Here is a 22503-nt window from a genome sequence, read left to right as displayed (position 1 = left end):
CAATCTGCTCTATTCTACGCACATTACCCTAATCCAAAACCTTGGAAAACAACCTTCCACATAACAACCTTAAAACGAGGTTGACTTAGGGTTTGCAAGCATGAAAAAAATCCTTTCATAAAGCAAGTCGCAAGGTGAAAATAATCTTAAATCTAGGTAATTATAAGGTTTCTTTTCGCAAAGTCTTGTTTTCTCCGCTAAAATCCACCTTGCCATGAAATTTTAATGGATCTCAACATGAAATCAAACAATGGCTGAAAAATTCATATATGATTTTTACTGACGACATTGTTTTTTTGTGGTTTTTCTTTTGTAACTTAAATGCTGATTGGTTTCTCTCATAACCTAAAGTGAGTTTGTCCCAAAGATAGATCCTTATTTCATTTTATTTATTTATTTATTTTTCTTTTGGGTAGGATCAAGAATACTAGACTAAGGAGTTAAACAGTAGTTGCCTGTAATCTGACTTTTACGCATATTTCAAAAAAATAAAAAAATAAATGTCTGATTAACTTTTCGAAGCAATACAGCGCGACTTAAAAACTGGAAACAACAGCTACTTCGTTTCTAAAAATTTTATTAGGTGCCTAATTTCATTAGTGTATTTATAATTTTATTTGAAAAAAAAAAGCACCAGAAAGTGAATTTCCACACTAATTATGTTGTCAAAATATTTTTACAAAATTTAGTGTAAAACAATAGTAAATTTTCTTTCTCCTATCCCTAAATTAGATGAGTTGTTCAAAAGCCCTCGAAAACCCCAAGACGCATTTTTAGCATTATATTGCATTGCATTGCTTGGCATTGGTCAAAATCTGCGAATCAACATAAAAGATTACTCACCAATTTCCTGCAAGATGTTTCCTTAATTCTTGGGTCGAATTTTTTAGGACAATCCTTGTTTGCAAATAGAAATATTTTCGAAATTAGACGGGGTTAATATTGGTATCATAGATCCCTTTTTAACCAATGATAGGTCAAATTTTATAACTACTTTAACTTTAAAAAGAATTTATTACAATTTTCTTTTATCTCCCTTTCAATTACATTTTTCTGTATTCCTTTCAAAATATTTAGCAATTTTCCACAGTTGCCTAAATTTTTATAATAATTTAAAGGTGATGTAAATTTTCAGCTTGAAAAACAATTAGAATTTTAAAAAATTTTGGGGTTTGTGTGTGTAAAAGATTTTGAAATGTTTTTCATCTGTTAACATTGTCAAAGATAAAACAGTTTTATTATTTCAAATATTAATAAAATTTTTCAATGTTCTTACGAGTGAAATGAATTAGCTTAAAATGTTATATAAATCATCCCAAGAAACTGAAGCGGTAAAATACTATCTGATTAAAAACTTCCTTTTAGCTTCAAAAATATATAAATACAAAACAACAATCGAAATGTTTCAAGTCTAAGTGCTAAAGATGAGTGCCTATTTTTGAGCTCTTGTAATATGTCGACTGTTATGCCCTATTTACTATATATTTTTGAAGCGAATAAAGTTTTTAATCAGGAGCCTAATAATGTGTTTTTGTTTTTCTGTTGTAATCTCCCTCCTTTTCAAAGAATCATAATTTTTTTCTTTTTTCCTGTTTTTTTTTTGTTTTTCTATAATAATATATTTTCAACAACCAAGTAATGTTATTAAATTTCATTAATTTAATGTTTATTAATCAACAATGTCAGATTGGCGATCGAAATGGGCTGCAGGTGGCGTAGAGCAGAACTCTTTTCCTATGGCAACACTTCACATGCTTTCCCCATTAGCGTGTGGAAAGTCATAGAGGAAGGAAGTACATTAGTTTCTCTCTTGATTTTCATATAGATTAAAATCTTTCAACTTGAAACATTATATGAAACTGAAAACTGCGTTAAACATAGTTCTAAAGAAAAGTATCATGGAAATTTTAAAAAATATTTTGATTAAATAAAAAGGAAAAATATTAAGAAAAGGGAAAATATCGTAGTACATTCCTATGCAACTGAAAAGAGGAGGAGAGGGAAGGGAGAAGGGCTAAAGGCATGAAACCGGTCTCTCCCCAGATGGCGTATTCGAGTGTTGCGATCGCGAATAGTCGAATACAGTGAAAATGGTCATAAACACATCCGCATTTCCTTCACGCGCTTGTAAGAGTTTCATGAGTTGCATTCACGCGCGCACTAGTGAAAACAACTCCTAAGAACACGAAATGACAGATTACGATTGGTAAGCATAAGCAGGAATTTTTTTAATAATAATGAATATGACTCAGCTTGCAGAGAAAAGTATTAAAATACTTTAAGTGTTTGTTGTTTACATTTTTGTTTTGCGGCAGCTTGGAAGTTAAATTTGCTGTACAAGTAACCTTTCTATTTAATATTAAAACTCATTTAGTTATATTTGTTCTGTATTGTTAATTTTCTCATAGCATTTTTTTATTTGTCTATACTGGAGTTAAATTTTATTCATTTTTAATTCTTGAACAAAATAAATATTGCATCAAGTTATTTCTGATATGATTAGAACATATTATCTTACTCTCATCTCTTAAGTTGTAAGAATTCGTAAAGGAATCGGTGTCGAGAAAAGATCCAAAAGAGAAATCTGTGGTAGCACTCTGTTTCTCCTTATGTATGTCCATTTTTGACAAAATACAAATAATTTTTAATTCTGATCATCATTTTAAAGCACTTTGTTTAGAGTGATTTTTAAAATAATCCGAAACAAAAGTGACATTTGGTCTTTTGACAAATTTATTACAATAGCTTAAAGGAAAGATTTGATTAGATAATCTCTAAAACTTAAATAAAAATTATTGGATAGTTTTTGATGTGAATCATAGGGAGTTAATGTATGAAACCTTTACTGCAAATATTATCACTGTCAAAGTTTGATAACCCTTCAAATTGATGGACATTTTGATAACTGTAGGATTATTTTAGATTAAAAAACAGCAGCTTTAAGCATTTTTTTTTTTTTCTTTAGAACCACTTTTTAGCTTATACGTATACTTTTGATTATTTACAAAATTAAATGATGTAAGCATGTAAATTCTGCAACTTATTTGCAAACTAGTTTTAAAAGTGTTAAACTGTAAAAGATTATTATAGTAAATCCTTGGACATAAATTTAAACTTTTCAATTTATAAATAATTCTTTTGCCTCCTAATTTTCCAGAATTCATAACCAACATGTTTCAATAATTTATTACATTAAATAAAAAGTTGTTCTAATATCTTTTGCGTATTGTAACTATAAAGATAAAATGAGGCACTTAGAAGTGTTTTTTTTTTAAATTTAATAAATATTGACCGTTGAGAAAATTCGGTTTTCTTCATCAATTTTTAGTAATATCTGTTCTATATATCTTTTTATTCAGTGAAATTATTAAAATGTTTCTGTGTATAAGTCAATGGTAATAAATAAACTTATTTTAATGTTTTCAGTGTTGCAAAGCTATAGTCTTGAAGATATGAACTATATTTCAGAATAGAGCTGATCGAAAGAGTCAAAAAATTCCCCTTCAAATAGTCTGTTGTTGGGAAATGGTATGATAAGATTTGTTTAAATAAATGTTGATATTTTACTTTATAACAGTAGAAATAGTATGCCGTGAATAAAATCTATAATTTGTATAATGCAATGAAAATTCCTGTTTCTGAAACTGTTAAAACTTACATAAATTCAAAGAGAAAGAATTTTTTCTGAATAAGGAAATGTAATGATAAAAAATTATAAAAACAACATCTCTTATTTTTCATTCGTTTCGGCTTTCTTTTTTATGAATCAAGGTTTTTTTTTTTCATTTGATGTGAGGAACTTTAATTTAACTTTCCTCATTAAAGCAATTTAAATATTCAACTGCACTAAATCTTAAGATGTGGGTTGAAAAAAAAAGTAGAAGAAAATTCTCTTACTTAATTTTTCAACAGATCATGCACATATACAAAAATAATTTGGGGGAGAAAACAAAAGTGAAAGAGATTACTTAATTTTGATTATTAAACATTATCTTTAAAATTGGATTGACTTTTCAAGAAACAGATATCTATGTATGGTGCATTATTCTTCATTTCTATTTGTACAATATTTTCTATTTTAGGAATTATTTTATTCCACAGAAGTTTAAAAAATTATCAGGTAATGTTTCTCTTTAGTGATCCCTTTATTTTCAGTCTTTTTTAAAGGTATTGCGCTGTTGAATATTAAAAGTTTGTTGTGTTCAAAAAAATATCGGAAAGCGCAAATCAAAAAATTAACCTGAAATCCAAAATAGTGAGGGAAGAGGCCACTTAAGAAACCCCTTTCGCTCTAAAATTACGTGTGGATAAGCTTTGAAGAGTTACAATGTGAGGCCCCTTGCCTATTTTATTATAAATTGCACAACTAGTTCAGCTGCAGAACTAAAGTACGGCAAACAGATCAATTAAAAATTGTGGATTGTCTTACCAATAACTGACAGAAAATGTTGCTTAGCTAAACATTGAATTGATTTAATCTCTTATTTTTTGTAACCCTGACCGAATGGTTGGATTGGTTGGTCACATCAAACAATTGCTGACAAAATATTCATAATACAAATCACAAGCAAAACTTACATGCTAACCTAGGCACCTTTCAGTGTAAAATAAAATAAAAAATAAGAAGTGCGCCTTAGCTGTGTTTGACAACATTTATTTTTGTTCATGCCTCTGCTTAAATAAGCAAGGAACCTTTTTTATATGCAAGTAAGCTCAATAATTAGAAAGAATAAATAGTGTAATTTAATTCAATGCCTCATTAACTTCAACGTAATCTTTTTTTTTCCCTTCATATTTTGTAATTTGTTATAAATAATTTAGTAATATATATTTTTTTTTCAGATTATTAACCAATTTGTTTGATCACTGGATTTAAATAGTTTTATATTAGACTATTGCAACAAAATATGATCACTATATTGCGTATTACTCAAATATGATCTCTCCAGATTTCTTGAATATATCTTAAATAATATAATATTTCCCAAAATATATTTTTTTTTGTAGTTTTTATTACTTTAAATCATTATAACAAGAAGAATATGTAAGCATCTTTCTTACTGTTTTTAGTAGAAATATTTTTAGTTGAGAAAAGTGTCTTTTCTAGTTGTGTAATTTTTTAAATTTCATTCATTTTTTTTTTCTGAATACAGTGTAAAGTCGCGTATCCGGAATCGGTGGGACTTCCAGAAGTCCGTATAATAGATTTTTCCGTATAATACACCCCCAAGGTAAACAAAGCTTAAAATGATTTAATAAACGATCTAAATCTAAGAAGCAAAAAATAAATAAACACTATTTTTAAGGGGAATAATGTTTTAGCATTAAAATATCTAATCAATCAAATATAAAATATTAGAAAAAAAATATTATTGCTGAAAATATGGAAAACGAAAAAAATTTAACAGTTATGAAAATATTAATCCGCCATTTTGAACTAGAACGATTCAAGCAGGAAGGGGAAATTCATGTCATTCTGGAACAAAGCTTAAAATGATCTAAATCTAAGAAGCAAANAAAATATTTTTAAGCATTTGAAAAAATATAACCAGATAGGGTTGGCAAGTATTTGATAGTTAATGATTTTTAGCAAGGTGACAAATTTTTTAAAAATAAAAAATTTTGTAAAAATTTTTTTAGACCACAACTTTTTCTTTAGCTGTATTGTGCATGATTTAATGTCTAATAAAATGTCCTCAATGCTAATAAAGAAACTTGTCCCAAGTTTTTAACAGACTGACAATGGTTCTTCGACAGGTTTTTGATGGGTCGAGTCAAAAACCAGTTTTTTTTATATCAAAATCCCTATTCTGTCATTAGGATTCCTGTATCCCAATCCTTCCTGTAATTAGGATCCCTGTATTGTCCTGTAAAAAATTTCTTCCTATTGCTGAAAGTTTTTTATAAATACATTAAGAAAATGCAAATACATTAACGAAATTCTAAGACTTTACATGATCATGATAAAATAACTAGTTTCTGACAAAGAACTCTTTTCTTGATTATATTAGCCTCCATAAAAACAATTTATGCACAATTTTAAAGATATTCATTATTATAAGAGGCTCTTTCTATTTTTAAATTAACAATAACTTTATTTAATTATGTAAAAAAAATTTAATTCAAAATTTTAATTAATTATTATTTAAAAAGGTTATCAAATGTATTTTTAACAAGACTAAAAACAAGAAAAAAAATATGTAAACAAATTTAAAATTGAAATAAAATTTTTTAAAAAATTCTAAGTTTTAAATTGAATACCCAAGTGCTGTTGATCAAAATTATAGCTTCCTCTGTTTGCCCGGGTTAACAACAGTTAAGCTTCTATAACCTTAATTCTAAAACTCAATTTTTTCTGTGTCCAAATTCTGAATTCTTATAAATTGTAATTGTTAAATTCTTGTGAATTCTTTTAGAATAATTTAAAATTTTCCTCCCAAAATATGTTGGTTTTAATTATGAATATTTTTCTTTTACTCAAAATTTAATCAATTTACTTATTTATTTTTTCATTTCTATTTTTTTTAATGGGGACAAATTGATTCCAGAATATCAGATCTCATTAATTAGTCTTTATTTAATCTGTATATAATATTAACCTATACAAATTTTAGTTAAATATACCTATTTTTTTATTTATGTGAGAAAAAGTAGCAAAAGTCCAAGATTTTTACTTCTATCTTTAAAGTGGGCAGCATTTCATGTCATATTTTTAACAAATGAAACAGTAATTTGAAAAGAAATAAATAAAATGTAGGAAATAATCTTCAATTCTTGATTTTTTATAGATTATTCTGAAAAATAATAATGTTAAAAAAACCTAACTTACATTCAAATTTTATTTTTGATTAAAAAATTAAATTTTTCTTTTGTTAAAGGATTTAAAGTATTTGTAATTCTGTAGTCTTTATTCTCATTTTCAAAGTGTATAATTTTCTCTGATAACTTTAAAAAATCAACAATAATATGCTAGAAAAATGCTGTATTATATAATGCTGTATTAAATGTTGTAATTGTTTTAAAATTTAGAATGTTTTATATTATTTGAAATAGGGACCGACAATTAGTGAAAAGTAACCCAGATAGGGACCCACATAATTTTTCGAACGTGTGTATACAGATCACAATGCGTAACTTTTACATCACGGATAAATATGAGAATCGATTATTAATATTAAACAGAGTGCATATCCAAATTATTCGACAAAAAATAAGCACTTTTCAAGCACTCTAAAAATATTTTTAAGCATTTGAAAAAATATAACCAGATAGGGTTGGCAAGTATTTGACAGTTAATGATTTTTAGCAAGGTGACAAATTTTTTAAAAATAAAAAATTTTGTAAAAATTTTTTTAGACCACAACTTTTTCTTTAGCTGTATTGTGCATGATTTAATGTCTAATAAAATGTCCTCAATGCTAATAAAGAAACTTGTCCCAAGTTTTTAACAGACTGACAATGGTTCTTCGACAGGTTTTTGATGGGTCGAGTCAAAAACCAGTTTTTTTTATATCAAAATCCCTATTCTGTCATTAGGATTCCTGTATCCCAATCCTTCCTGTAATTAGGATCCCTGTATTATCCTGTAAAAAATTTCTTCCTATTGCTGAAAGTTTTTTATAAATACATTAAGAAAATGCAAATGCATTAACAAAATTCTAAGACTTTACATGATCATGATAAAATAACTAGTTTCTGACAAAGAACTCTTTTCTTGATTATATTAGCCGCCATAAAAACAATTTATGCACAATTTTGAAGATATTCATTATTATAAGAGACTCTTTCTATTTTTAAATTAACAATATCTTTATTTAATTATGTAAAAAAATTTAATTCAAAATTATAATTAACTATTATTCAAAAAGGTTATCAAGTGTATTTTTTAGATTTAAATAAAAGCTATTTATAAAACATATGTTAAGCAAAACGTTAACGAGATAAATATTATTGATCATACCGAATTTATATGTAAAGAATTAAGCAAACTAAAAAAACTCTAATAAACTCATATTACAAATGTAAATTAGTGAATAAACCCTAAAAATGTTTACTATCATTTGTTACTCGGTTGAATATTTAAATTTCTTTAATGAAATGTTAAAAAAAAAAATTATAATTTTGAAATGTGCATTGAAACTAAACATTTGTAGGACAACTACATTCTTAATATTTAACCAATCTGAGATTAATGAATTTATTATTTTAGTTTTTTGGAACAGCAAATCGGAATTATTTTACCTAACTAAACATAAGATTTTTTGCTGCATTTAAAGTATTAAAAGCCCCTTACTTCATAATTTTTGAAAATAGTGGCTCTTAATACTATTGGGTTCTCATAAAACAACTCAAGAATACTGAAAATTTTAAAAGGAATAATGTAATAATTAATGAAAAGTAATAAGCAAAAAAAAGTAATGTAAAGTACAATAAAAGTTTACAAAAATTTTGTGCAATTGGTGAATGGCCCCTCAAGTAAAAATATTTTGCTTAAAATTCTTCAATCATTCTTAAATTTGTGAATAAAATTGAGTTTTTGAGGTGATGAAGCTTTGGGATTCTTGACGGTTCTGGGGACCCACTTGAAAATACATAATTAGTGAATGATCCCCAAGTCATGTTCAAAGATTATGGTACTGATTTATAAATAGAATATCTTGAGAAAGCTGTTAGCTTGCCAGTGACAAAGACGATGGTGCGTCACGAGCGATGAAATTAACAAGAAAAATAAAATTTTCTTTCGCTGTTAGAGGGAAAAAATTGACAATGTTTAGTTGGTCCTCTTAATCACCAAAAAATCAAGGGATTTTTCGGTTCAATTTCAGAGGGTGGAAAAAGTAAACTTGAAATTTAGAATCTCTTGCAAACTGCAGCAGAGCTACACATAAGAAGGCAAAAATCCTATCCACTGAANTTTTCTTTCGCTATTAGGGGGGGGGGGAATTTACAATGGTCCTCTTAATCACCAAAAAATTGAGGGATTTTTCGGTTCAATTTCAGAGGGTGGAAAAAGTAAACTTGAAATTTAGAATCTCTTGAAAAATGCAGCAGAGCTACACATAAGAAGGCAAAAATCCCATCCACTGAATCCAGCTAGTATACACACATGCGGACCCCCAAGTATTTAATCTAACATGTGAAGTTATTGGCATTTTTATATGCTATGCACCGACGGTACGCTGAAATAAATTGGAGTTGAATTCATTGTGAAACCGTTTAATAAAACAATTTCTTTTTGTATAATTCATGGCGGAAATCAGTATGGTAAAGAAAAAATCTCATTTTGGAAAGGGAAAAATTAAGCACTTTTTAAAAACACCCAATGTAAATAGCACCTTTAAGACCTATTAGAAACGAAAATCGAAATAAGCTGATATATATATATGTTTACTAAAAGCTAACTAGTTTTGTATCGTAATATGCCTTATATCTACATCCTAGATGTTTTTATTTTGTTGTAATTAATTATATCTAACTAATCTTGTAAAATTAACTTTTATTTCCATTATTATTTAGTTATCTTATATTTCATCATCATTTCCATTTCTAAACATAACTTTTAGATCAGAGCTTTTTTTTTTTTTTTAAATGCTATTATCTTGCAGTTTTAGATTTTAATATAAAGTTTTCATAAAAAGTGTTTGCTGTCATGTAAAAATTATATCATTTCTGCATTTTCATTTCCATGTTTAAACTTATTCACCTTCATTTCTAGATGCAATTTTTGTTTAAAAATGTTTAAATAAGAAATATTACGAGTAATTCATATTTTTATATTTTGTTGCATATTTACTTTCCTTAAAAAACTACTAATTGTGTTATCTGGTTTAAATTTAACTTCTTATTCTGATTAAAAACGATTATTTGTTGTCATATAAAAGAAGAAATATTTATCTGCATTTTTTATTTTCATCTTAAAAATGCACAATTTTTGTTTTTAGATGGATTTCAAAGAACTGGTTAACAAGGAAAGTTTTAAAGCAATTCTACTTCACCATCTGAAGTCCCAAGCTAAGCAAAAACTTGGTCACGTAATATCAAACAAAATCAAAGAAAGCACATCTTCGATGAATAACTCTACGTCTGAAAGCATAGTGGACGACGTTACAAAAGATATCTTAGAATCTGAAGACTTTCCCAATTTCTTATCCTCTTTCTTAAACCACGTAGATAATCTTCTTGAAGACAAAGACTCCTATGTTCCAAAAGACGAAAAACGAGACAATGTTTCTCAGTGTAGTTCAGCCTCAAGTCTGAATACATCGTCGATTGATTTTCTAAGTCCAGACCAGTTTCAAAGCACCGTATATAGCTTGAAAACTGGAACAAATGCTGAGAAACTAGAAGCTCTGGAAACTTTGCATCGTTTACCAACCTTAGAGCATCTGACCAACAAATCTTTTTGGTCTGATGCAGAAATTGGTCTTCACGACTCATTGTCAAGCAATGTAGTGTTTTTAAGAACAGCAGCCATGAGATTGTTCATGAAAATGTTAACGTCATCTGAATCCAAAATTGTCTTAGATAGCTATCTCAGCTTTATTAAGTACATGCATAGAAGCCTGCTTCCACATTTAAGCCAGCATCAGACGGGTGCAACTTTTATCGATAATTTCAGGTCCTCGGTTGAAGTGGTTGCCATTTTAAACAAGTTTCTCCAAACGATATCTGGCCACTGGCTACGTTACCCTCAATCTGTGATCGAAAACATCAGCGCTCAGAGCTTAGGCATATTCTCGGATTATAATGAGAAGAGAAATGCTTTTCCTGTTTGGACATGTTTTGCCCTCTGTGACCCTGAAGCGAAATGGTTGAAGAATATCCTCTATGGTCATTTAAGTAGAACTGCTTTTTTGATCGCTCTTGAAAATGATCCTTCAGTTTTGGAGTTTTGTGTTACATTTTGTTCCAATTTAATCTCGGAAAAATGTGTTCCCGATTTTGTTTGTTGTCAAAATTCTGTATTTATTGCTGAAATCACACATATTTTAAGTTTTCTTTCTTATCTTCTACAATACTGTGATGGGAGAAAAGTATTTGATTCTAAGTCATGTGGGGGAATTATTTCTTGTTGGTCAGAAGCATTGGAAATTATAATGAAAAGTACAAGTGTTTTGTGTGAGGTGGCATGCATCAACTGTTGCTCGCCAGTTTTTGGCGTGATCTCATCAGCCTGGTGTGCTTTTTGGAATCAAGACATTAATTTAGTGAGTCATGCAAATTTATTAAAAATACTAGTTTCAACTTTTTCTGAAATGGAACGAAATGAATCTAATCTTATGTGTTTTGCCATTCAGTGTCTTTCTGGCAGTTTTCTAGGTATTGTGGGTACTTCAGTTTCGACTAAGCTCAATCTTAATTTTGAACATTTAGTTGTTAAAATATTCACCTATTGTGCTGATTTTTCTTCGAATTCTTCACCTGAATCAGCTAGCATTGTTCGGACAGATTTCTACATTCAAAAATACCTTCTTGCTCTTGTAAAGAACTTTTTGTCTACCCCCTCTTCTTTATTTCTAAACCGAGAATTCACCAGAAACTTTTGTATTTGGTGGCAAAAGATTAATGAAAGCAATACATTAAAAATATTATCTAAAAAGCCTTTTGAAAATGAGGTGAGCTATAACGACATTGTTGAAAGTATTGAGCAAAATTTCTTAAATGTAAATATTGCACTACTTAACAAACCTTGTTGTATTGATAGCATTCAAGATTCGTCAAATTTTGAATCTACGTTGAATATTTTACTAGAGAAACTGTTAAAAGACATCAAAACTAAGAGATCTGTTTGTTCTTGTGATATAGCTACTCTGTCTACTGCTTTAAGTAGCAGTATTACAGTGGAAAGCATTTTAAACAGAACAGTAGTTTTCCGTTTGTCTTCAATTATATGGCAACTCATCGAAGTAAGTGATAATTTCCATATGGTGAAATCTATATTAGAAATGCTGATGCCATCCATATTTTGTGATGTAGTTAATTTCGATTTACTTGGAATTAAAGATTTGGAAGACAACAAAGAAACTCTGCTCTTGCACAGTGTGTTACTATCACCAAAACTTACGGAGGAATGTCTTGTTTCTGAAGAGTACGGTATCGTAGCTCTTAAAGTGCTTGCACTTTTAACAACCAGTGTACATGCTGTTTGTTGTTTAGAAGCAAAGTATTGTCTTTCTGAGTTTATGCTTGAACAACAACACCATCACATAACTGTGGAAGAAAATCCTGTAATTGATTTAGAATATATTTTAAGAAATTACATTTTGGTTAAAATGTATACTTTCGGAGGATCGAGCGAACGAATTCTACCCGAGGAAGATTTTGTCAATTGTGAGGACTACCAGTGGTGGCTCAAGGATTCTTTTCCTGTTCCTGAATTATTTTATAAACCTTTTATCAATCCAACTGAATCGAAGTTGGAGCCTGAAACTATTTCGCTTGAATCGGGAATGGAGTCAAGTGAAGAAATTCAGCTGCAGGAGACTTTTCTCAATTATTTAAAGACAAATGGTATGCCGTCTAACGAGTTTTGTTTTCAAGTTTTTAATCTCAGTTCAAATATATTGAATATTGAAATAGACAGTCTCGAAAGTCCGAATTTAGAAAGTGCTGAATATTTATTAAATGAAGAAGAACTTGTTGGACTGTCCTTAATTAAGAGGTACGGATCACTGCTGAATCGAATGACCCTTGACGAAGACGGAAAATTGGAACAATTGTTGAAAGCTGCTAAGTGCTTGACGAAATCAAATAAAATAGACACATTTGTCTGCACTGTTTATCTCATGTGCTGTGAGGATATTAATGTATCATGGTCATTCTTAAGAAACTTCTCTAAGACACCCAATTCTTTTATTATATGGCCTGCCCTGTTTTCAAACATGACGATGTGCAGCAAAGCTCATTCTGTGATATTAGAAATGTGTGATATAGCTGTTAAAAAATCATTGCCACATGTATTTTCTGCTTTTCAACTTTTTGGTGTTTTACCATCTGCTCTTTTTAGTTACTGGATAGGGCAGTGCTTTTGGAATTATTTAGATTTTAGTGAAATTTCGAATTTGATCTTGTTGAATGTGCTGTACTCGGGAATGTTTTCTATTTATTTTTTCATATCTCTTTTGAAACATCTCCAAAGCTATATTTTATTAAATTCTCACGATTGCTCTTTGATAACTAACTTAAAAAAGAATTCAATTAAACACTATAAAATGCAGCATTACATAGACTATATTATGGAACTGTCTCTTACCTTTAGTTACATGGAACCTCTACTTAAGAATGTAAATTAAAGCACTTTCATGTTTTACTTGACGCCCGGTGGCTGAGCGGTAGCGCTTCCCGCTGTCGTGCCACAGGTCTCTGGTTCGATCCTCGGGACGGGCAAGCTTGACTCAGCCTTTCATCCCTTCAGTGGGTCAATAAATGAGTGCCAAGCATGCTTGGGAACTAAACACTGGGGGTTCCGCGTTCGGCTGACCACCTGACCGGAACATCTGCTCCTGCACCCCAGAGCCCAAGGTCAGGAAAACTGAGATGGGCACAGTAGGCCTGGCCCTCTTGGGCTGTCACGCCGCTGAGTTTAGTTTAGTTCATGTTTTGCTTGATATTTTGAACTCCACTCTGTATAGATGTATGTTATTCATAAATTATTTATTTTTTGTTATTTGTTGTTTTAACGCACATTATTTAACCCACTGACAGTTTTGTACGTAAAAAGCCGTATTTTAACTCACAATCTTCTCTGCATATCCAGGGATCTGTCCAGGCTGAATTTACTACCGTTTAGCGGTACCTTCACAAATTCAACTTTAGGAAAAACGGTAGTTTCACAACATACTTTTTCTTAAAATTTTATTTTTGTATCCCTTGAGCAACGATAAAACCATATTTTTGTGTTGATTTATAAATATAATTTTTAATTTTTCACAAATTATGTCCAAATTTTCACAAAATAAGTACCTCTCAGAAAAACCTAGACAGACCCCTGATATCAGTTTTTTCATGTTATTAGATATTGAAATACTGTAATGCGGAAAGACATTCACCCATTTACAAAACCATGAATGTGTTGAATAAAACGTTATTTATCAATTGCTACATGTTCTATTCAAAAACCTAGAGTCTTTCATTTGTAAAATCAAAAGCTTTAAAGTAACTAATGTGTAGCATATGTTTCTTTTTTTTTTTTAAAGAGTCCCACAACAGCCCATTGTGGATCTAGAAAATCATGGAAGTTAATGCTCTAGAATTTTGTGGCCAATGACGCAATGGTGATAGTGTCATCATCAATGTGCACAGATTGGATTGTAATTGGGATTTTTTTTTTAATGTTTTTATTAAAAAGTGTGAATTAAACATCAAAAATCTAATTTTCTAGCTAAAAAAAAATAAAACACATCTAAACTCTATCTAATAGTCTTTTTCTTGTAGAAATGACCATGGACTAGAATTTTTTAAAAATGTCATGAAAATTCTAAAATCAATATTTAAAATGCTACAATGCTTTAAAAAATACTATTATACCATTTTATAGATTTCAATAATTTAGAAACTCTTCAGTTTGTAAAAAAAGATTTTTTTTTAAATGTAACAATTTAGGAATTCTTTTTTTTTTTTTAAAAAAAACTATTTTAAAGTTTTAAAAACAAAACAAAAAAACTATATTTTTTAAAGTTGGTACTAAATCAAAGTTCAAGCTCTGGACACAGATTTACCATAGTCAAGTCCAGTTTCATAAATAAACATTTATGAAAAACTTAACTTTTTGCTTTGTAATTGGGTCAAGTTTCACANAAACTATTTTAAAGTTATAAAAACAAAACAAAAAAGTATATTTTTTAAAGTTGGTGCTAAATCAAAGTTCAAGCCCTGGACATAAATTTACCATAGTCAAGTCCAGTTTCATAAATAAACATTTATGAAAAACTTAACTTTTTGCTTTGTAATTGGGTCAAGTTTACTAATTTCTGTCTTCTACTTTGTTCTAAGCAAACTATTATAAATAAACTTAAGTCATAAAATAGTGGCAGTTATTATTTACTTTAATATATTGGAAAATTATTTTGATATATTGGAGGAAAAACTTTTTGGATAACTGTGACTTTAGAGTTTTATTGAAAACATTGTGAAAATTTTTTTTTATTTAAGTTGCAGCATCAACAGCTTACAGGGCTGATTGTGCTCCGGAAAAAATCCGGATTTCCGGAATTTTCGCTAACAGTGATCCGGAAGTTTCCGGAGATCGAAGATCCAGACGTTTCAAAAAATCATTGATCACAGAAGTTTCCGGAAATCAAATTTTCAAAGGTGGAACTTAAAAACACTGCTTATTTTATTTGTTTATAAAGAAGAGTCAGAGAGATACTTTATAAGCTTATATTCATGATTAATATTCATTTTTTATCAGTAAATAGTTGTTATAATCATAAACTCAAGAAGGAAAGACATATTTGTAAATTTTAATTACTTCTCCAGGTCATCATAGGTATATGTAAATGGTATAAGTATGTGTAAAATTTTAAATATATTTTAAGTAAACTAAGAAATATTGAGCAAAAGGGAAAAAAACCTTGTTTAAATTTTCTTTCAATTTAAACTGCTTTTTTTTTTTTTTTAAACAAGAAATTTTCCAGAATTTTGACTTGGGCTCACAATCACCCCTGAGCTTATCATAATTTATTCATTTACACTAATTCTATTAAGGCTATTGCAATTTTTTTTTTGATTGGTACCCTAACTTCTCTTGAGGATCACTGTCAGACCACCTGCAAAGAATTATATGTACCCAATTTCAAATTAAAAATTTAGAACATTGACTGAAATTTTATAGACGTAAGCATTTTTCTTCAAAGGTATTCCAAATTTTTATTTTATCACTTAATAAAAAAATTGGGTTCATATAGTTCTTCATAAGTGGAGAAAGTAGAATCCTATGTCATTTTATAACCATAATTGAAAAGCCGACCCAATTATGGGCTTACTACTGATGTTCAGCTCAGTAGCCTTGTAATTTTGAACCAATCCAGAAAACTAGGAAACTCCTGGATCAGTACCTCCAGAGGTATTGATTTGTGAGGAGAACATGGAGGACTTTGCGACTCGACAGATTTAATGTGCAGCAGTCACCATTTACTACACGAGGAGTCTTCGGCCATCTGGATTCAAATTCCTGTTCTCACAAATGGGAGTCCAGTGTCTTACCAGCAACCAAAAGAACTCTTAATACTAAAGAGTACTTTCAGGAGAAAAGAAATAAAATTCAAGTTCTGTTACTTCTTTCAAATACAAAACACTACAAGTTACGTAACATATAACTTGCAGTTTTAGTGCCATAAATTTAGCTGAAGTTATTTAATCAGCATTTCCTGCTAAAATTTGAAAATAAATTAATTACAAGCAGATTGTTTTTGAACATTTTATATCAATAATTCACATCAAACATTTACATTGAAAAGAAAATAGTCGCATATTTATTATCACACTGTTCAGTTACAAATTTTTCAAGAGTAAGATCCATAAAACTAAAATTTTATTACTTATTACAAGATGTTTACAAAAATTACTCTGATCAACAGATTTAAAAGTTTTTTTTTCTTAATATTATTAAATAGCTTCATATTACAAAATTTCAGTGGAATATAATGTAAATCTCTGACATTTATCATACTAAAGTTTTAAGAAAATTTTCTTTATTAGTACAAGTTGTCCCAGAGCTTTGTTTTATGTGCTGGAGTGACCTAAAAAAAGTAATCTTAACCCTAAAACAATGGGTCATAACTGCCTCTGATCTTTTAATGTACTGGTCAGTAGTGTATCAGTATATTAAATAAAAATGAAAAATATTATATTAAGTCAAGAGCCTGGATTTAATAGAATATTGATGATACGTACTCAGCAAAAAAATTTATGTCTGCAAGTATTCAACCTTTTTTTTTCTTCCAATTTCTTGTTTTGGATCTCTATACTCAGATTTAAATTTTCTCTACCGTAGTTCTGAGACATAAAACGCACGTTTATTTGAATTCTGCATTTTAAAATTCTAGTCATCATCTCTGTAGACCACAGTTATCGATATGGTAAATTCAGTTTAAATTCTTTTTTTTAGAAAATACAAAAAAACTTGTTCTAAAGCATGGTAAAACACAACTGCAATGTCTTTGAAGTATTGTGTGGCTTTCTGGAGAACTCCAGATATCAGTCTCGCTTCGTGGCGGGTATTATAGTAACGAGGAAAAATGACCTCCTATAAGGGTGTGAGGTTAATAGTCGTGTCATAATCTTCAAATAAGTCAGCCTGAGTAAACCAGCCCCTTCATTCTTCCATTGCCCCTTCACTTGTTACCACAGCATCAGACTTTTAGTCTGGAGAAACTCTCAAAACCGCATAGTATGAATCTTTCTGATTATGATTCACTATTTAGATCAATAGAGACTCAATTTTAAACAGACATGACTACAACTCATGATTCAGTGTTTTTGTAAAATTCTTGCTGTAATATCAGACTACTTGAAAAATGCCGATACATTAAAAATATTGCAGGATGATTTGTAATGGCAGCTTACTTATAGAATCCACATCAAAACGTGTCTTCTACATTAGGGATTGCAAATTAATATTTAAAATAGGAAAACCACTATTGAAGAGGGTAAGTGTTAGAACATCAAATTCTAGTTGCAAACTTAAAGGAGATTCTAATAAGCACCTTTTATTGTCCTGTTAACTTGTTCTAGTAGAATAAAAAGGTTTTAATGTTCTACCTTTCTTAATTCGAATGCGATTCGATCTCGAATATGCCATCTGGGGAGTTGACTGATTCCATGCCTTGACCCTCACTCCTTTGCTCTCCCCTCTTCTGAGTTATATGTTTTTGTATTTAACAATTATATTCTTTTTAAACTATGTTCAATTTTGTTTTTATTTCCATCTAGTTTCCTAACTTAAGAGTTTTTAATCTATTTGAATATCAAGAAAGAAACTAACGTACTTCCTTCTCCTATGACTCTCCCGACGCAAATGGCAAACTGTTGCCATAGGTAGGAAGTTTTGCTCTACACCACCTGTAGCCCATTTCGATCGCCAATGAGAATTTGTCTAATTTTAGTAGTTTTATTTTAAATATTGATTTCTGACCCCTAATATTTTCCTTTTTGATGTGGATTTTAAAATTATAATTAAGGATTAGAAAACGTATATTATGTAAATAATAATTTGAATGAAAGTAACATGATGCAGTAGATAATGTTTTGTAATAACAAAATGAAAGTTGAAATTGTTGCATCGTAAAAAAAGTATCTTTCAATATTGCTTTAAATAACTTGCATTTATATAGCAAATATGTACTAAATGTTCAAAACATTTATATTAATATAATTTAAGTACTATAGCACAGCACTGCACTGTTGTCAACATGTCCACCACTTCATGTTCGAATCGTTAATATAATGCTTCAAATCATGTAGAATGATGATTTAGTCTTGAATGTGCAGTTCATGTTAAGTTTTTATTCTACATAGTCACTTCTTAAATAGCAGATTTTCGGTCTGTAAAGAAAGAAAAAAAAATTTAAAACATCACTCAGGCTAACTTTTGCAATAAATAAATATCATTAAAAACAACAACGCTTAAAAATCACAAATAGTTGTTCTTACTTACTTACCAATACCAGCAAACAAATTCAAAGCAAAGGGTGCGTTTCTTGTTTTTTAGTGGTGCCATCTATGGCCAAGAACATGACTTCAACCGTGTACACGTCACAGCCCGTTTTATAGGGAGTACCCATTCAGCACCCCAGGAGGTATTAATTTATTATGGGAACTTAGAGAACTTTGTAACCCTGACTGATTTAACGTGAACCAATCACTATTTGATTCGCGGGCATTTTACGGCCGGCGGGATTCGAACTCATGAGCACGAGCTCAACGTCCTACCAACCAGGTAATCCTTGCCTAATCACAAATAGTAAAAATTCTTTTATTAAAACAATTTGAATTGCACCTTCATCAGTAGAATAAGGATGATAAAATAATTCGGCAGAGGTTACATCACACTAAAACGATAAATATGGAGTGATTGTAAAATAACTTTGCTGACATATGATACTCTGGATAATTTATCGTTTCAGTGAAGTTAATAAAATTTTGTAAATTTGCATTATATTATATGCACTCAAAAATTATGCCATAAACGACTGCCCAGCTCTCACGGTTACAGTTACAGAGACAAAATTTGAACCAATACCTACTCTTATTTATGATTGAGTAGTGATCCGTACAGTGAAAAACTTAAAATGTAGTTGGAACAATATATTTTGTACAAAAAATGGCAACGCGAGACAGATAAAGAAAAGGATGATTTTAAAAAAACACACACATACAGAGAAATTAACAGACAAGAGAAGATTTTTTTTTCTAAATTTTTGTTTTGTTCGCATTAGTTTGTTCTAATAAATGTACTGTCTCAACCAGTAGAACAGACTTAACGTAAGAACTATTCTTAGCTGACGTCACTGCACCGAACGTGTGGATGATATTTTTTACACTAGGGAGCGCTACAAACTCTTTACTGCCAATATTTCCAGGCTACTTTATCTAGCGTATTTTGAGATCATTTGGCCTCAAAGAGTTCAGTATGTCGAGCGTGTTCTAAGTTCTAAAGGATAATTTGCCGAGTAAACGTTGTCTCTGTAACTGAATACTAACATATGTACTGTGCACTGCTTGCAACAAGCATAAATTGTAATAGACAAGTCAACAGAAGTCAAATCAGGACTGTGAAGAAAAAAAGCGAATCACTTTTAAATATAGCAACCATGCTGCCTTTTTTAACAATAATAATGTTTTTCTTCCTTTCAAATTTATTTTTTTCATTATCCTGCATACTATGTTCATCCAATAAAAATTAATTCCGAGCAGTATGGTAACCTCGTACAAACTTAATACGACTGCGAAGGTAAAAGTGAGTTGAAAACTAATCACAATTGAACATAATTTAGTTAGGGAAAAAATTCCCTTTTCTTTCGGAATTGAGAGCAAAAGGCAATAAATGATGGACTTACCATTTGCACTGTTAAGAGCGACAGTAAGCTCGTGTCTTTCGACTAGTTTGTCATCATCTTTTGTGGATGGCCAATGCAATTCCACTCCTAAGTAGTACAGCCATCCCCCAACAATGGCTCCAAGGTGAGGTCCAACTAATCCTACCCACCAATAATGGCGATAACTAACAGAAGAAAAGATTTTAATTTGGATGTCTACAATAGATTAATAAACAAGTTACACAATTGGCATGTCTTGTAAGAAAAATAAAGAAATATAAGTTACGTTTTTGAAGTAGACTAAAAAGGTGAATAAAATGTTATTTAAGTGGTGATGTAGATTTTGGTGGTGATTGAAATGAATGACTAAAGTGAATTTTTTTTTCATTTCAAATCTGACAAAAATATAATTAATTTCTGTTTTTAGTCAATTTGAAAAACATAGATTTTAAAATTTTTAATGTCATTATTTTAGTTTCGTGGCTGTCAGTTTGTATACGGCAGAAAGTGATCAAAGTTTCGATTACAATAAATTCTGCTTTAGCGACCAGATAACAAAAATTGTAGTGTCGTCACGCACGGAGCTTCAGAAGAGATTTGAGTGTTCTAACTGGCCGGAAAAATGCTGAAAACTAAGATGCGAATGCCGATTTCACAATTATGAAAGCAAATTAATAAAAACGTATTAAAGATAGTTAAAATTAACAGTACGGAGGGGTTTAATTATTTTACTGGATTCGTACGTGTATAAGAGATAATGAAAGTTTGGAAAATAAATGTTGTACGAGTAGTTCAAATCATATTTTTCCAAATTCGTAACAATTGGCCGAAATGAGTAAATGAACATTTTCACATTCATAAAACCAATAACATAAACAACAACAAAAAAAATTATCTACTCTGTGCTTACATTACAATTTTTATTATTAGAACCGCGGTGGCTTAGGGGATAGAGCTTTTGCCTCCCAATGAGGTTACCCAGGTTCAAATCTCAGCGGTAGCTAATTGAAGCGAATTATGTTACCGACTAACACCGACCACAGTGCTGACGTAAAATATCCTCAGTGGTAGACGGATCATTAGTTAGAGTCCTCTTGCTGTCTGGCTAACCATGGGAGGTCTTTTGTGGTTTTTCTCTTCACGTAACGCGAATCCAGATAAGTGACATCGAAAAGTCCTCCGTGGAGGCTAGATTGTTCAAATGCTTGATCCAGAAGTCCCCTTGCCTTTTGTGTTGGGTTCACAACTAAAAGCCCACGGAGAAGAGTAATAATAGTCGTAAACTCATAATTAGGTCAGCTGTTCAACACCGGTTATAAATAAAATTTTAGCTATCTTGTCTTTGGGCTGACCGTGGAAGATTTTCGTGGTTTTCCTCTCCACTATTATCCCAATGCTTGACCCAGGAGACCCCTTGTCTTATGGATTGGGTTCAAAATGGCAAGGCTTCAGAGTTGATTGACAGAATTGAATTAGAAACATCTTTCCGCCACCTATATATACTTACGTGAAAACTTCAGCTCCGTATCCAGCAACTGCTGTGAAACATCTGGTGGCGAAGTCTCTTGCAGGATTCAGAGGTGCCATACAATTTGCCCCGAAACACATGGCAAGTGCAGATATCATGAATCCAAGCATCATGGGGTGCATCCACTTCGGCAAATTGAGATTCTTCTCATCAATGCAAGCCAATGCGGTGAACATCAGCAGTCCGGTACCTACTACCTGCAATAGGAATTATTTTGTCAGTCTTACTTTTACTTAAGTTGTGTACCGTGAGTGACCGAAATGAGTGATTGTCGACAATCACCCATTGTCGCTTTGATAAATGTCCGAAATACAGTCAATTCGCTATAACTCGAAGTACGATAACTCTAATATTACTATAACTCTATTTTTTTATGAGGTCCCGACCCTTTTATCTTCAATTTCATGTTCATTATTCTCGATTACTCGAATTTTACTCCTTTTAACTCAATTTTTTTTTTTTGATCTTTTAAAGCAAGAAAAAAAACCTAGGAGCTGATATCTTTCCCCTTCCTTTGCAACACACACACAATGTCTTCCGCACTCTTCATGGAGAAGCTAAGGCTGTCCCTCTTGAAGTATGTGAACAATGGTTAAATNATGCGGTGAACATCAGCAGTCCGGTACCTACTACCTGCAATAGGAATTATTTTGTCAGCCTTACTGGATGACTTATACTTAAACTGTGTTACTGTGAATGACAGAAATGGTTGACAATCACATTGTCGCTTTGATAAATGTCCGAAATATATACTAGGTCTACACTGCCCGGTACTCCGAACACTGATATTTCACCTTCCTCAGCAGATATTAAAATATCGAATAAATATCAACGAATAAATTAATATCAAATCGAATATAAAAAATATTTCGGACATTCGCCAAAGCGACTATGGGATTGTTGACATTCAAGTCAGCATTCTCTTGATTTCGGTCATTC

At 30.5% G+C, this 22503-nt stretch overlaps 2 protein-coding genes across 6 annotated transcripts in view; one reads left to right on the top strand and one right to left on the bottom strand.

The window, feature by feature from the left end:
• The first annotated feature begins 1916 nt into the window (after nt 1-1916).
• LOC107444579 (protein broad-minded) lies at nt 1917-14411 on the top strand. Of its 4 annotated transcripts, none has more exons than XM_043043778.2 (3): nt 1917-2206; nt 3427-3528; nt 9942-14411. In XM_043043778.2, the coding sequence occupies exons 2-3, from the start codon at nt 3526-3528 to the stop codon at nt 13290-13292; spliced, it is 3354 nt and encodes a 1117-aa protein (XP_042899712.1). In that variant the 5' UTR covers nt 1917-2206; nt 3427-3525; the 3' UTR covers nt 13293-14411. The 4 variants fall into 4 exon arrangements, with proteins under 4 accessions (XP_042899712.1, XP_015914236.2, XP_015914245.2 ...); XM_016058750.3 differs by lacking the exon at nt 1917-2206 and adding an exon at nt 2227-2334; XM_016058759.3 differs by lacking the exon at nt 1917-2206 and adding an exon at nt 2250-2340.
• A 1992-nt stretch (nt 14412-16403) lies between these two features.
• The window catches only part of LOC107444570 (aquaporin-9), a 73586-nt gene continuing 67486 nt past the window's right edge, over nt 16404-22503 (bottom strand). For both annotated transcript variants that reach the window (XM_043043779.2, XM_043043780.2), the window contains exons 5-7: nt 21544-21761; nt 20058-20221; nt 16404-18543 (exon numbers count right to left, since the gene is read on the bottom strand). In XM_043043779.2, the coding sequence (XP_042899713.1) occupies nt 18524-18543; nt 20058-20221; nt 21544-21761 (402 nt within the window). In that variant the 3' untranslated portion in view covers nt 16404-18523. The remainder of the gene's footprint in view (nt 18544-20057; nt 20222-21543; nt 21762-22503) is intronic.

The sequence above is a fragment of the Parasteatoda tepidariorum genome, chromosome 10 (genome assembly GCF_043381705.1).
Source record: "Parasteatoda tepidariorum isolate YZ-2023 chromosome 10, CAS_Ptep_4.0, whole genome shotgun sequence".
Classification (NCBI taxonomy): domain Eukaryota; kingdom Metazoa; phylum Arthropoda; class Arachnida; order Araneae; family Theridiidae; genus Parasteatoda; species Parasteatoda tepidariorum.
This window is presented reverse-complemented; position numbering and strand designations above follow the sequence as displayed.